This window comes from Kogia breviceps, chromosome 7 (genome assembly GCF_026419965.1).
Source record: "Kogia breviceps isolate mKogBre1 chromosome 7, mKogBre1 haplotype 1, whole genome shotgun sequence".
NCBI classification, from domain to species: Eukaryota; Metazoa; Chordata; class Mammalia; order Artiodactyla; family Physeteridae; genus Kogia; species Kogia breviceps.
This window is the reverse complement of record NC_081316.1, coordinates 34,733,579-34,751,072: the sequence shown is the minus strand read 5'-3', so window position 1 is coordinate 34,751,072 and position 17,494 is coordinate 34,733,579. Positions and strand designations below refer to the sequence as shown.

The 17,494-nt window shown below is 35.0% G+C and overlaps 1 protein-coding gene across 1 annotated transcript in view; it reads left to right on the top strand.

The window, feature by feature from the left end:
- ANO5 (anoctamin 5) overlaps nt 1-17,494 on the top strand; it is a 100,133-nt gene that overhangs the window by 6,676 nt on the left and 75,963 nt on the right. The window contains 2 exon segments of the mRNA XM_059068236.2: nt 5,620-5,663; nt 15,455-15,505. Coding sequence (XP_058924219.1) covers nt 5,620-5,663; nt 15,455-15,505 — 95 coding nt within the window.

Below are 17,494 nucleotides of genomic sequence, written 5' to 3'. Positions count from 1 at the left end.
AAATCCATTTATGTGCCTTCATTTGCACTGTTCCAACTCTAGGCCAGACTGCCGTCATCTCTTGTGATTCATTGCAGCAACCTCATAATTTGTTTCCTTTCTCCATTCTTAATTTCTTTTAACCCATTCTCCAGTCAGCAACTACTGCTCTTCATAAAATTTAAATGTAAATTCCATTTAAAAGCTTTTTTGTGGCTTACTGTTTCTCTTAGGAAAAAATACAGGCATACAAGGTCCTCCACAAACTGTCTCCCACTCCATGCCTGTTCAACATCTTCTCAGGCCTCTCTGCCATTTACCTACTCATCTCTACCTTGACCTTCGTTTCTTTCAACACCTAAAACTATTCCTGTCTTACAGCCTTTATGTGTTCTTATGTGACTTGTATCCTCTCAACTTTCACATCTCAGTATAAACATTACTCCCTCAGAGAGATTTTCTGAGTTTCTCATGTCTAACTTGCACCCCTCCCTGTTTCTCTCTCCCTCTCTCTTTGCTCTTTTTCTCTCTTTTATAGCATTTATCACAATTTTTGGTCTGTCTCTTCTACTGTACTGTAAATTTCTTAACAACAGAAAATCAATACATGTTAGCCATTATCACACTGTCATTATCAATATTATACTGATGATCAATGTCAAGAGCTGTGAAAAGTCTGAGATTTTACCGCACATGGAAGTTAACCAAGTAGCCTGTTACAATTTCATGGTTACTGGTAGAAGATATGAGACACCTGGATCAGAGACAGAGGACAGTTTACTATTCACAGCATTAACAATAGGGTGAGTAGCAGCGTGTTCCAGTTTCCTGAGCCCAAGTTGCCACAGATCAATGCAGAGAGGGTCTGCACATTCGGTGGGTGGTTTGCAGTACAGTAGAGCAATCTGAGCTTAGGGAACTTCAGTCTTTTTATTGGTCAGTAATTTGCCTTCCCTTTGCTCTGGAAGGAGGCACTGATCCAGTCTTCCAAGACAGTAAGCAAATGTGTCCTTTGCTCCTGAAGGAGTCTCTATCTCTATCTCAACAAAGATCCTTGAGAGGATAATCCAAAACAAAGGACAGTCCGTGTCTCGTGTCTCATTTGCAAGATGTGCAGAAACTTGAAAGACCCAAGGAGAATTGTATCCCAACAACATCTACCCTTAACTGTTCAACCCTAAGTAACATACTTTGGTTTTGCATAGCTAACTTTATATAACTGAAATATTACTAAATATTTCTGCCTTTTTTGCTGAACTATTTTTGGGAGATTTATCTATGTTTTTGCATGTAATTAAAATTAATTCACTTTTGTTGCTAACTATAAAACATGGTATGATTATACCACATTTTATTGATCCATTGTACTATTTCTGGATATTTGAGGTGATGTTGATTTTCTAGTTAACCCCAATAATACTGTTATGAACATTCTTGTATGTTCCCACAGTGCATGTATTTCTGAGTTTATACCTAAGACAGCATTTTAAAACTTTTTGATCTCAGAACCCCTTTATACTCTTAACAATCATTAGGAACTTCAAAGAGCTTTTGTGTATGTGAGTTAAGTTTATTGGTATTTACCATGGATATCCGCTTTTCCACTTCTGTTCAATATAGTACTGGAAGTTCTACCCAGAACAGTTAGGCAAGAAAAAGGAATAAAAGACATCCAAATTGGAAAGGAAGAATTAAAATTGGCTCTGTTCACAGATGATATGATCTTTTATGTAGCAAACCCTAAAAATTCCATAAAAAACCTGTTAGAACTATAAATGCGGTCAACATTTATAAAATATCATAATATGAAGTCAACACACAAAAATCAGTCGCATTTTTGTATATAAACAATGAACAATCTCAATAAGAAATTTTTTTTACATTAGTATCAAAAAGAATTAGGTACTTAAGAATAAATTAACCAAGAATGTGATGACTTGTACAAATAAGACTATAAAACATTGCTGAGAGAAATTTTAAAAGTCATAAATACATGCAAACACATCTCTTGTTCATGGATTAGAAGACTTAATATTGTTGAGATATCAATACCACCAAAGTGATTTATAGATTCAGTGCTATTCCTATCAAAATTTTAATTATGTATTTTGTAGAAATAGGAAAACCCATCCTAAAATTCATATGGACTCTCAAGGGACCCCAAATAGCCAATCAATCTTGAAAAAGAAGAACAAAGCTGGATGACTCACTGATTTCAAGGTTAACTACAAAGCTACAGTTATCAAAATAGTATGGTACTGGCATAAAGACAGATATATAGACCAATGGACTAGAATAGAGAGCCCAGAAATAAACTCTTGCATATATATGGTCAAATTATTTTTTACAAGGATGCCAAGGCCATTCAATGGGGAAAGGTCAGTCTTTTCAATAAATGGTGCTGGGAAATTTGGATATCCATGTGCAAAAATGTGAAGTTGGGTCCTTACCTAACACCATATACAGAAATTAACTCAGAATGGATCAAAGACCTAAATGTAAGACATAAAACAATAAAACTCTTAGAAGAAAACATAGGACAAAAGTTTCATGACATTGGCTTTGACAGTGGTTTCTTGGATATGACACCAAAGGCACAGGCAAGAAAAGAAAAATAGACAAATTGACCTCACAAATATGAAAATAAATTGTACCTCAAAAGACACTGCAAGTAAAGTAAAAAGACAAACCACAGAATGGGATAAAATATGAGCAAATCATATATCTGATCCAGTTAGAGAACTCCTAAAACTCAATGATAAAAAACCAAACAACCTGATTTTAAAATGGGCAAAGGACTTGAATAGGCATTTCTATAAAGAAGATATAAAAATGGCCAAGAAGAACATGAAAAGATACTCAACATCATAATCATTAGGGGAGTGCAAATCAAAACTACAACGAGGTACCACCTCAAATCCATTAGGACGCCTACTATCAAAAAAAAAAAAAAAAAAAAAAAAAAAAACAAAGGTTGGAGAGGATGTGGAGTAATTGGAAACCTGGTGCACTCTTGTTGGAAATGTAAAATGGTACAGTATGGTGGTTCCTTAAAAAAAGAATTACCATAAGATCTAGCAATTCCACCTTGTGTATATACCCAAAAGAATTGAAAGCAGGATCTTGGAGATATTTGTACACCCATGTAGATAGCAGCATTATTCACAGCAGCTAAAATGTGGAAGCAACAGAAGTGTCCATCAGTGGATGAATGGGTAAGCAAAATGTGGCATACATATACAATGGAATATTATTCAGCCTTAAAAGGCAGGAAATTCTGACATATGCTACAGCATTGATGAAACTTGAGGACATGCTATGTGAAATAAACCACTCACACAATGAAAAATACTACATGATTCCACTTATATGTGGTACTTAGAGTAGTCAAAATCATAGAGACAGAAAGTAGAATGGTGGTTGCCTGGGGCTGGAAAAGGGGAGAGTAAGGAGTTGGTAATGAGTATAGTGTTTCAGTTTTACAAGATGAAAAGAGTTCTGAGTTGGATGTTGGTGATGGTTGCTCAATATTATGAATGAATTTAATACTGTTGAACTGTGCTGGTTAATGGTTAATATGGTAAATGTTATATTATTTGTATTTTATCACAATAAACAAAATCGGGAAAGAAATAAAACTATACAAATGGTAGGTTTATATTTTCTGTATTTTCAGATTATATACTAATACTTCCTAAAATTACAGTTACTGTGGATGGCTCTTAAGTGGTAGCAATATTTTATTCCATTCCCATTGTGATTTTCTCCCCCAAGTTTTTTTTTTTTTTTAACATCTTTATTGGAGTATAATTGCTTACATTGTTGGGTTAGTTTTTGCTGTATAACAAAGTGAATCAGCTACACATATACATATATCCCTGTATCTCCTCCCTCTTGCATCTCCCTCCCACCCTCACCTGCCAATCCCACCCCTCTAGGTGGTCACAGAGCACCAAGCTGATCTCCCTGTGCTATGCGGCTGCTTCCCACTAGCTATCTGTTTTACATTTGGTAGTGAATATATGTCCATGCCACTCTCTCACTTTGTCCTACCTTACCCTTCCCCCTCCCCATGTCCTCAAATCCATTCTCTGCATCTGTGTCTTTACTCCTGTCCTGCCCCTGGGTTCATCAGAACCATTTTTTGTTTTGTTTTGTTAGATTCTGTATATATGTGTTAGCATACGATATTTTTTTTTAACATGTTTGTTGGAGTATAATTGCTTTACACTGGTGTGTTAGTTTCTGCTTTATAACAAAGTGAATCAGTTATACATATGCATATGTTCCCATATCTCTTCCCTCTTGCATCTCTTTCCCTCCCACCCTCCCTATCTCACCCCTCTAGGTGGTCACAGAGCACCGAGCTGATCTCCCTGTGTTATGTGGCTGCTTCCCACTAGCTATCGATTTTATGTTTGGTAGTGTATATAAGTCCATGCCACTCTCACACTTTGTCCCAGCTTACCCTTCCCCCTCCCCATGTCCTCAAGTCCATTCTCTAGTAGGTCTGTGTCTTTATTCCCATCTTACCCCTAGGTTCTTCATGACCTTTTTTTTTCCCCCTTAGATTCCATATATATGTGTTAGCGTATGGTATTTGTTTCTCTCTTTCTGACTTATTTCACTCTGTATGACAGACTCTAGATCCATCCACCTCACTACAAATAATTCAATTTCGTTTCTTTTTATGGCTGAGTAATATTCCATTGTATATATGTGCCACAGCTTCTTTATCCATTCATCCGATGTTGGACACTTAGGTTGCTTCCATGTCCTGGCTATTGTAAATAGAGCTGCAATGAACATTTTGGTACATTACTCTTTTAGAATTATGGTTTTCTCAGGGTATATGCCCAGTAGTGGGATTGCTGGGTTGTATGGTAGTTCTATTTGTAGTTTTTTAAGGAACCTCCATACTGTTTTCCATAGTGGCTGTATCAATTTACATTCCCACCAGCAGTGCAAGAGTGTTCCCTTTTCTCCACACCCTCGTGAAATATTTCTCAGTGTTTTGCAAATTGGAGTCCCTAGAGAATAAGAATCAGAATTCTATATTTAACAGTTTTTAGCGTCAGAAACTTATTTGACGATGTATTTCAGTCCAGATGACTCAGCACATAACTATCATGAAGATATCTGTGTCAGGAAAGTAATTTGGCCTATTTAAAACTGGTAGTCCTCTGTTAGTACTTTACTTGTAACCAGTACTTTACTTGTAACTGAACCAGGTTCAGTTCCAGGAAAACACACTGATAGAATAATAAATCTCACATGGTGAGAACTAAGAGATAGGGATGGACATCCCTACTGAATGTTTTCCTCTCAGCAGTTGTGTGGCTATGGAATTACAACTGTATTCATCAGAGTTAAGTTTATTTCTTAGTGGGTGAGATTATAACCTACACATTAGTATTTGATGATTTTCCTCTATATTATAGACAGTTTTTGGTGCTGAATTCTTTTGAGTTTGTTTTGAACAACTTAGCTCCAGGAAGATCTTGGATGTTTTCTTCCAACATTATTTTCTTTGGACTTCTTTTGTTTAAATTTTGAATTCCTATTTTCTCCTTATGCAGACTTTTAACATACTTTGATTGGTTGGCTGTTTTAACATGATTTTGTTGTTGTTTAATTTAGGGAGAAGAGCCAGTAGAGAAGAACGTTTTTTTGAAGTAAGTGAGGTAAGTTAAATATATGTGTTAGCCTCCTATAAGTCAGAACAAAAAATTGAGCCAAGGTTAGAAATGTACTTCATATGAATACTTAGGTCTTTGTACTCCAGTTATTTACTTATACTACATTCTTAATGTTTTCTCCTCCAACCTATTCATTTTTAAGTAAGTAAAGCAAGTTCCATGTTTCATGAAGATTTAATACTGAATCTTTCTGTATGTTATAAGGGAGCAACCATAAGTTTGGATTTGTTTTGAGGCTTTCTGTGATATAAACTCAGAAATGTTGAGACTTGATATGCAAGATAATAGTATTTGGCTTAATACTTTGCTTGACTATAATGCAGGTATAATATTTGATAGCTTTTTTTGTTAAAGTTATTAGTAGTATGTGATTAGTGCATTTTTACTGAGGTATAATTGACATATAATATTATATTAATTTCAAGTATACAATATAATGATTCATATCTGTATACACTGTGAAATACCACCACAGTAAGTCTAATTACCATCCATCATCATACAAAGTCACAGATTTTTTTTTCTTGTGATGACAACTTTTTTTTTTAAACAGCTTCAGTGAAGGCTCCTATATTTTTATAAAGTCTTTATTGAATTTGTTACAATATTGCTTCTGTTTTATGTTTTGGTTTTTTGGCGCCGAGGCATGTGGGATCTTAGCTTCCTCCCAGGGATTGAACCCGCACCCCCTGCATTGGAAGGTGGAGTCTTAGCCACTGGACCCTCAGGGAAGTCCCTTGTGATGATAGCTTTTAAGATTTATTCTCTTAGCAACTTTCAAATATGCAATACAATACTATTGACTATAGTCACTTTGCTATAAATTACATCCCCATGTCTTATATGTAACTGAAAGTTTGTACCTCTTGGCACCTTTCACCCATTTTGCCTACCTCCAGCCACCTCTCCTCTTGCAACCACCAGTCTGTTCTCTGTATCTGTAAGTTTTGTTCTATTTGTTCATTTGTTTTGTTTTTTAGACTCCACATATAAGTGAAATCATACAGTCTTTTGTCTTTCTCTGTCTGACTTATTTCACTTATTTCACTTAGTGTAATACCCTCAAGGTCCATTGATGTTGCAATTGGTAAGATTTTATTCTTTTTTTATGACTAAGAAGTATTCCATTGCATATATATATATATATATATATATATATATATACATCTAACATATATATACATACATCTAACATATATATACATATATACATATGTATATGTATATACATATACATATGTATATATGTGTGTGTATACATATATACATATGTATATACATCTTATTTATTAATCATTCATTCATGTATACTTAAGGTTGTTTCCATATTTTGGCTATTGTAAATAATGCTGCAGTGAATGTATGGGTGCATGTATCTTTTCAAATTAGTGTTTTCATATTCTTTGGATAAATAACCAGAAGTGGAATTGTCACATCCTGTGGTAGTTCTGTTTTTAAATTTTTGAAGAATCTCCATACTCTTTCCCTTAGTATCTGTATCAATTTATATTCCCACCAGCAGTGGACAGGGGTTCCCTTTTCTCTACATCCTTGCCAACACTTGTTATTTCTTGTCTTTCTGATGATAGCCATTCTGACAAGTGTGAGGTCATATCTCATTGTGGTTTTGATTTGCATTTCTCTGATGATTAATGATGCTGAACGTCTTTTCATGTGCCTGTTGGCCATCTGTATTTCTTTGGAAAAATGTTTATTTGTTCATCTGTCGATGGACATTTAGGTTGCTTCCATGTCCTGGCTATTGTAAATAGAGCTGCAGTGAACATTGTGGTACATGAGTCATGTGTATTGATTTTATACCCTGCAACTTTACTAAATTTAATAATTCTAACAGTTTTTTGGTGGAGTCTTCAGGGTTTCGGTTATATAAACTCATGTCATCTGTGAATAGTGACAGTTTTACTTTTCCTTTCCAATTTGTAGGCCTTCTATTTATTTTTCTTGCCTAATTGATCTGGCTAGGACTTCCAATACTATGTTGGCTGAAAGTGGCAAGAGTGGGCATCCTTTTCTTGTTCCTGATCTTACAGGAAAAGCTGAAAGCTGTTTAGTATGATGTTAGCTGGTGGATTGTCATATATAGCCTTTATTATGGTGATATATGTTCCTCCTATACCCACTTTGTTGAGAGTTTTTAATCATAAATGGATGTTGAATTTTGTCACACTGTTTTTCTGTATCTTACTATTTTTATCTTTGATATGGTGGTATGACTTTTATCTTTTGTTTTGTCAATGTGCTGTATTATGTTGATTGATTTGCTGATGTTGAACCATCCTTGCATCCCTGGAATCAATTTCCACTTGATCATGGTATATGATCCTTTTAATGTATTTTTGAATTTTGCTTGCTAATATTTTGTTGAGGATATTTTCATTTGTGTTCAAGAGGTGTATTCTGTAATTTTCTTTTTTTGTGTGTGGTGTCCTTGTCTGGTTTTGTTATCAGGCTAATGCTGGCCTCATAAAATGAGTTTGGAAGTGTTTCCTCTTCTTCAATTTTTTGGAAGAGTTTGAGAATGATAGATATTAAATTTTCTTTGAATGTTTGTTAGAATTCTCCAGTGAAGCCATCTCATCCTGGAATTTTATTTGTTGAGAAGTTTTTGATCACTTACTCAATTTCCTTATTAGTAATCAGTCTGTTCAGACTTTCTATTTCTTTCTGATTCAGTCTTGAAAGATTGTATGTTTATAGGAATTTGTCCAACTCTTCTATGCTGTCCAATTTGTTGACATATAATTGTTCATAATAATCACTGAGTTTGCTTGCATTTACATTAATTGTACTTATTGCCATTTTGTTCATTGTTTTCTGGTTATTTTCCTCTCTGTTCCTTTCTTCATCTCTTGCTCTCTCCCCTTGTGGTTTGATGAGTTTCTGTAGTGGTATGGTTGGATTCCTTTCTCATTATCTTTTTTGTGTCTACTATAGATTTTTGCTTTGTGGTTACCATGAAACTCACATATATTAGCCTGTGTGTGTGTGTGTGTGTGTGTGTGTGTGTGTGTGTACACACATACAGTCATATTAAATTGATAGCTAGTTGTTTGAATGCATTTTAAAACTCCACATTTTTACTCCCTCACAAGTTCTATGTTTTTGAGGTCACATTTTACATCTTATTATTTTGTGTATCCCTTAACTAAATATTGTAGTTATAGTTATTTTTACTACTTTTGTCTTTTATCCTTCATACTAGCTTTTTAATAATCCACTACTTTTACTATATATTTATCTTCACCAGTGAGATTTTTACTTACATATGTTTTCTTGTTATTAATTAGTGCTCATATTTTTTCAGCTTAAAGAAGTTCTTTAACATTTTGTGTAAGTCTGGTTTAGTGGTAAGGCTTTAGAGGCAGCAGGAGAGCACAGGGCTGGGTACACCCACTGCTTTTAGTGATGGAGCAGGAGAGTGCAGGGATGAGGCACTCCCACTGGCTTTAGCTGGACAGTGGGAGAGTGCTATCACTGTGTGCACCCACTGGTGCTAGCAAGGTAGAGGGAGAGGGCAAAAATGGCCCCCACCAACACCTCTATCCCTAGAGAGAGTCCTAACAGGCCCTGCCCCTCTGAGAGATGCTTTAAGATTGGCAAATGAATATTTTTCACATATAATTTAGGTGCTTTTCAAACTGCTTCTTTTGTGGTGGGTCCCAGGGTGAGTGAGTCTGTAGATGAGCCCTTTAAAAGTAGAATCTTAGCTCCCTATAGCCCTTTGGGTCTCCTGAACATAAGCCCTGTTGGTTTTCAAACCATTCATTTTGGGGGCTTGTCCCTCCAGTGCAGGTCCCAAGGGTTGGGGTGCCTGATGTGGGGCACAAACCCGTCATTTCTCAGGAAGAAACTCCATATTTGTGAGATCCTTCCTGATTGTGGGTGAGCCGCACCCAAGAGTGGGATTTTTGGTGGGATTGCATCTCTGTTTTTCCCACCCTCATCATTGTGGCCCTTTTATCCTTTGGTTTGGAGGTGCTAGTCAGTTTTCATTTTTTAGAGGGAATTGTTCCATTTGTAGCTGGAGATTTGGTGTGTCTGTGGGAGGAGGTGAGTTCGGGATCTCCTTATACTGCCATTTTGAACCTGATAAGTGCTTATTGATGACTATGCCAGGGTTTAAGTTACTCAACCTGAATAAGTAAATATATTAAATAAAATTATAAATAATAAAGTTAAATACAATTTGCAAAAATATAGGATTCTCTTAAGCAAAGTCCTTATTTTATTTATATAAACTTGCAAATAGATACTAACAACTTAATTTTTTTTTTTTTTTTTTTTTTTTGTATACAGAGTGTAAGCATTCTAAAAGTATTTCAGATAAAATAATCTTTCTGGTAGGCTGTAGTTGACCCAGAGCCATACTTATAGAGTTGGATGTCCTTGAATTGGGTTAGGGATGAACAACCAAATAGAAAAAGTCTCTTTAAAAATAGCTTTTTAGGAGTGACTGAAATTCCCACCCTGGGAAACACAACTTACCAGAATAGGTTGGCTGTGTGCTACTTAGCTGGATAAACTGGCTCATTTAGCTGGTTGACTTAAGATTTCTGGAAGTTGTGGGATCCTTTAGAAGCTCAGTGACCAAAATGCTGGGAAAAATAGAATATGAGAGTTGAATAAACTATGAAAATCATTTGGTCCAGTTATTTTTACAGTGTAATTTGTAGACCACCTGAATAAGGATTATATGAAGAATTTCTTAAAAATGCAGACTCCTGGGACCAACCTCAGACTACTAATCAATATTGTTGGGGATAAGGTTAGGGAGTCATGATTTAAAAAGAGCACCCCAGGTTATTCATATTGCCATTAAAGTTTGGAAACCACTGTCATAAAGCATAGGCTCCATAACTAAAGTGATGTAATGTGGCACAGAGAACATATTTATTGAGTGAGTTAGTGAATTAAGACAATTATCTAGAAAATAAAGAACAGCAAAAATTAAAGCTTACATGTCTTTGGAGCAGACTGAGGAAAGATTTATCTTATGAGATTGACTGATGCAACTTGAATGATAATAATAATGTCATTTTCATTTTGTTTATATTGACATAGCAATAATATACTTCTTACAGATCTTTATATGTATTGTTCAAGTTAACTTCAAGTAATTATGAATTACTTCATATCTTTGCTTCTTTGTGTATCTTTCATATTTATATGTATATTCCAAACTTACACTTCTGTAACAAAAAAATATTCTCAAGTCATATTTATACTGTTCCTTACCTCTGCACATTTCAAGAGCAACCATAGTATTTTAGAAATAGCATATGTCATAATTTTTAGTTTTTTTTAGTGTTACTTTTATACAAAGGCAGTAAGTGACAAGGGAATGTTCAACCCTATGAGAAAAGCACTATCATACTAAACTCCCTTTAGGCTTAACCTATAGTTAGGTCTAGCATATATATTTTTTTAATATAAAGTATGTTGGAATAAAAACAGCACTTCTCCAAAACAAAGATGAAGAATGGCTAATAAGGTTTAGAGTTATTAAATGGGTATATTACTGAATTAGCTGCAAAGTGACTGTTGCTCCTACTTCCAGAAAGATGGAGTAGACAAAATTTTCTCTATTTCTTTTCCTAAGTATAGCTAAAAACCCTGGACATTATATGTAAAACAAACATAATAAGACTGAATGTTAGAGAAGAAGACAAACTGGCTAGGAACTTCGGGACCCAAGGAACAACAGTGAAGTTAGTTCCCTGGATTTTCTCTTTGCTTCCTATGTTGCAGACTGGGTGCTTGAGAAACCAGTAATACAGAAATGCTAACTGGCACAGACAAATAAAGCATCAAGAAAAACCTGTACTCCCTAGCCAATGGTCCAGGAACAGGGTGATGTAGGAGGACAGACAATTTTTGGTCAATAACTGCTCGTTGTAGCCAACCACCACTGGAAAAAATTGTAGTCCTGCCACCATCCCCTCCAAGAGAGCTCACGTGGGGAGACTAGACTTTCACCCCTGCCTGGTGTAACAAGGTGTCCCAACTTCCCATAGAGTTGGTGTCAGAGAAGGCTGAGTGGGGAGCCAAGACTTTCATCCCCCACTGGGTGATAACGTGTCCCTGTCACACGCTCCCCTGCATGGTGTCAGTGGAGACAAGGTGGATGGCCTGGACTTCCACTCTTTTCAGTGGTAACAAGGTATCAACCCTTTTTTTGCTGTGTTGGTGTCAGCAGTGGCCTGGTGGAGAGCCAGGAGTTTTACCACTGTCTAGAAGTAGAAAATCCACTCCCATACCACTCCCTGCCATGGTGACAATGAGGCCATGAGGGGAGCAGCAGGTGGCACCCTTGCCCTTTCCAGGTAGGTTGGGATCAGGAAGGACCTAATGATAAACTCGAACTCCCACCCCACACAGCAGTAATGGGAAACCGTCCCACCATCTCACCACCCGCTGGTGCCCACAGAGGCTGAGGGGGGAACCTGGACTTCTACCCCCACCAGGTAGTGAGGCATCATCCCACTGATCCGACCAGAGTGGTGTCAGAGGAGACCTGGTAAAACAGAAGATTTAAATAGAATCTAGAGTCTTATAATAGCCCCAAAGCCCAGATTTCTGTAGAAAATCACATACAATGCCAAGAACCAGAAGGATATCAACTTGAATGAGAAAAGACAATCTCTAGATACCAATGTTGAGGTGACACAGATGTACAATGAGCTGATTAGGATTTTAAAGCAACAGTCATAAAAATGCTTCAATGAGCAGTTATGAACATTCTTGAAACAAATAAAAACTAAAAATTCTCAGCAAAAAAAACATGTTTTAAAGAAGAACATAGTAGAAATTTTAGAACTGAGGAATAGGATAACTGACAAAAAAAACTCAACAGCAGAGGAGAAGGGATAGAGGAATGAATCACTGAATTTGGAGATAGACTAGAAATTACCCAACCTAAACAGCAGAGAGAAAGAAACTGAAGAAAAAAAAATGAACAGAGCCTCAGGGACCTGTGAAACTATGTCAAAGGTCAAACTTTAGTGTTATTGGTAGTCCTAGGAGAAGAGCGTGGGCTGAAAAAACAATTTTGAAGAAATAACAACTGGAAATATCTCAGTTTGTTAAAAGACATAAACCTTACAGATTCAAGAAGCTGAGGGAGCCATAAATAGGATAAACCCAAAGAAATTCATACCAATCAAACTGAAACTTGTTCAGAAAATTAAAGAAAAAAAAATCTTGAAAGCAGTGAGAGAGAAACAACACCTTAACTCTAGTGGGAAAGTCATTAAAATGACAGTAGATTTCACATTAGAAACCATGGAGGCTAAAGGAAGCAATACAGATTTTTTTCAAGAGCTCAGTGCCAAATCAGAATTCGATAGCCAGTGAAAATACCCTTCAGGAATGAACAGAGAAATCAAGACATTCACAAAGGAAGGAAGGCTAAAAAAATTTTTCACCAGCACATCTATTCTAAAAGATTGGCCAAAGGAAGTACTCTAACAGAAAGAAAATGATAAAATAAGGAATTTTGTAGCATGGAGAAGAAGGGAAAAATCAACACAAAGAGTAAAAGCATGAGTAAATGCAATAGATTTTCTCGAGTTTTCAAAATTATGTTTTGACAGTTGAAGTAAAAACTTTACAATGTCTGATGTGGTTCTCAATATATGCAGAGAAATAGTTAAGACAATTATAAACAAAGAAGGTTTGGGATTGTAAAGGGAAGTGAGGGTTTTATACTTCATTTGACAAGTAAAACATGTATACTGTAAACGATGATAAATAATGTATATATAATGTAATTAATATCAAAGCAACCATTTAAAAAACCATACAAAGAGATATACTCAAAAACTGTTTAGATAAATCAAAATGGAATTATAAAAATATTTCCAATAACCCATGGGAAGTCATGAAAAATAAAACAGAGAAATATAATACAGAAGAAACAAACAGAAAACACAAAAATAAAATGGCAGAACTTTTAATTCCTAATACACCAATAATTACATGAAGTGTAAATAGTCTAAACACACAAATTGAAAAGAAAAAAGAGTTTGGCAAAGTGGATTAAAAAATGCAAGTAAAAGGATTAAAAATATACATTATAGATGAAAAATGCAAACATTAACAAAAAGAAAGCATGAGTGTTATATTAATATCACATCATTAATGCCGATTACACATTGGAGTAAAGAAAATTACCATGGACAGAGCAGGACATGACATAATGATAAAAGGAGTCCATCCAACAATGAAACATAGCAATACTAAATTTGCATGCACAAAATAATAGCATCATAATATGCGAAGCATAAACTAATAAATGGGAAGGAGTAATACACAATTCTATAATTATAACTGGAGACTTCACTCTTTTGTCAATAATAGATGAAACAATTGAATAGAAAATCAGTAAGATTGATGAACTCACATCAACTAACAGGATGTAGCCAACATTTATATGGTATTCCACCTGACACCAGCAAAATACACATCCTTTTCAGGTGCTGATGGAACACATGCCAAGACAGACTATATTCTGGGCAATAAAACAAACCTCAACAAATTTAAAATAATGGAAATAATGGAATGTGTTCTTGAACCACAATGTAATCAAACTAGAAATCAGTAACCATTGTTAACAGGAACATCTCCAACTTTTGGAAACTAAACAGCATACTTCTAAACAGTCCACGGGTCAGAGAAAGCCTAAAGGAAAAAACAAAAGGAAAACAAACAGACAAAAAAAAAAAGTGACCTGAATAAAAGTGAAAATGCAACATATTAACATTTGAAGGATGTAGCGAGATTAATGCTGAAACAGAAATTTGTAGCAAATTTGTAGCACTAAACATTTATGTTAGTAGAGAGGAAAAGTCTTAAATCAATAATAAGCTTCCCTTTCAAGAAATAAGAGCAAAATAAACCCAGACAAAACAGAAGGAAGGCAATAATAAAGATAAGAGCAGTAATCAGTAAGTTGAAAACAGAAAAATATTAGAGAAAAGCATTAAAACAAAAAGTTAGCTCTTTGATAGATAATAAAATTGACAAACCTCTAGCTAGACTGACAAAAAGAGGACAGAGAGAGAGGGAGGGAGAGAAAGCGAAATATTTTAGTGATCTCAGGAGTATGTGCTGTGGTGTGCAAGCTATCATGGAGCGTGAAAATTTAAATCCACCGTACACCAAGGGAGGCATCACTATTACTTTAACTACAAGTGGTTTTGTGTATTTATATCTATGTATGGCTTTTCTCTTGGGTTATAAGTATAAATCCTTAAGAATTCTGGTGATGCATTTTCCAGGGTATTCACTTTAATAATTTCAAACAAATGGTGAAAGGCCTAAAATAGCCAATTAATTCTGTCCTTTCTTTTGGTCCTGTTCAGGATTCAGCATCATTAAAAGATTGGAACTCCTTGTTATTTCTCTGCGATGTAGTACTTCTTAATCATTTCTTGTATCTCATATTTTTTTTTTATGATTTGTTAAAGCTACCACCAAAATTCTCATTCTTTCTCAAGCGCCCTCTCTCTCTCTCTCTCTCTCTCTCTCTCTCTCTCCCCGCATAAACATACACACATTATACACCCACACATGCACATGTATACATATATGTACACGCAGTTTTGCATCCAATTTCAGGTGCTTCATAGCTCCCCTGAGTTGTGGGTATAGTACTTCTGCACAGAGAACCTAGAGTTTTTATTGTTAAAAGTTATATACTCCCCACTTGCATTATTATTATTAACGGCAGTCTATCTTCTCCATGGTGCTATTAGCAGGACCTGAGCAGCAGAGAATCCAGTTTTCTCATCAGTGAAGAACCAAGGGTAAGCAGTCATCTGTACTATACTTTCGTGCATGGACATGACGGGGTGTTTTTTTTTTTGTATCAGAAATCTTGACTATTTCTCAGTTCGCAGTTGTTTTTCAGGTTCTTATACATGATATTAGAGAATTTATTACTTCAGAAAAAAATCAGTTTCTTATGGGAAAAATAGTCATCAGACACATTAATGAGAATGACACATAAAGCATAGCATTTTGCTAGCATTTTACTTTCTCAGTTTTACAGATGAGAAAATGAAGGATCTGAGAAGTTTAATGACTTGACCAAAATTATCCATATGTTTAGGGGGGAAGATCCTGGACTAGAACTCACGTTCTAGTTTCTGGGGCCTAATTTAGTATTCTCTCTCCATACGTCTTTCTTCTTACCTGTAAGTACATGCCTAAGAATAATCATGAAGAAGTACAGTTTATTTTAAAATCAAATTTGAATATCAATTAAGAGGTTAATAAAGGGATTCAGAATTTTTTGTTAGTTGTGTAGTAAATAAAAGATGCTGTTTGGGAAGATGGGGAAATAGAGTTATAGTCTTATACTGACAGTTTTGGTACAGATGTTTCCCTTTTCACTAGAGTACTGATCTTTATGTTCCAGAATGAAGGTTGTAGGATTGATCAGATTATAATACTTGAAATTTTATTGTTTTTATTTTTCTTTTAAATTTATGTTTATTTTTTGACCATGTAAAACATTCACTATTCCAAAGTTGAAAACCGTAGATCAAATAAAGTTTAGTGGAGCCTAAAGCTTATGCCATTTTGGTGTCATTTTTCAAGAAGAATAATGGGACAATAATTTACTTTAAAATTTTTATTAAAATGTTTGACTGTGAGAACACATTGCTAGAATCCTTCCTAAATCCTTGAAGGGACTGGTGCAAGTAAGAGGCCCTGAAGCTAAGACTTTATTAGCTTGAAGGTAAATCTATCTCAGTTTGAAACTATGAAACAAAGCATTTCAGAGAAAAATTTCTTCCTTGTTTCTCCTCTTAGACCTTCTTTAGTAACCATTTTTATTTAGTTTATCTTTCCAGTGTATCCTTTACTTTTCTGTGTGTGTGTGTGTGTGTGTGTGTGTGTGTGTGTGTGTGTGTGTCTACATACATATGTATATTTATATTCTTCCTGCTTCTTTAAGGGCAGCATACTGTATATACTGAACTGTTCTTTGGTTTTCACTTAAAAACATATCCTGTAGTTCACTCTATGCTGTGTATCAAGTTCACTCTAATTTGTTAGTATGTGGCATAGTATTCTATTGTGCGGGTTTAAGATAGTGTATTCATCCAGTCCCTTTACTGATGGATGTTCACCTTGTTTTTAATCTTGGAAATCTTTCTCTTTTTCGTCTTTAACCCTTGGGAATAAGTTTTATAATATTTTGGCCAAATGTATCTAAGTAGGAATTAAGTAACAAAAAATAAAGGCATATGTAATTTTACCATATATTGCCAAATTCCCCTCCGTTTTGCATTTATAAGAAATATATGAGAGTCCTATTTCTCCATAGCTTCATTAACAGTCTATTAATAAGTTTAGATGTTTGCCTGTCTGTTAGAGAGATAGATAGTGGACCTTTTTCATTTGAGAACTTTTTCAGTTAGCTCTGTATCCTAGGATAGTTTAAACTTTCATTTCTCACAATATGAGTGAGACATTTTATCTTTTTCTACATTGATGGTCATTTTAATTTATTTTGCTGGATCATTCTGTCTATATTTCTTTGTCTATTTTCCTGTCAAGCTGTTAGATTTTCTATTTTTTTTTCTTGATTTTTTGGAGCTGGTCACATATTTATTATTATCCCCTTGCCCATGATATGTTGCAAATAATTTCCCCAATTAAGTCATATACTAACAATTGAAGTTTTAAATTCCATATGATTTTAAAGTGGTTTATGGTATTTCATTCTTTATGATGACGTTGTCCTTGGTCAAACAGTAAGTTATTAAAATTAAACAGTAGGTTTT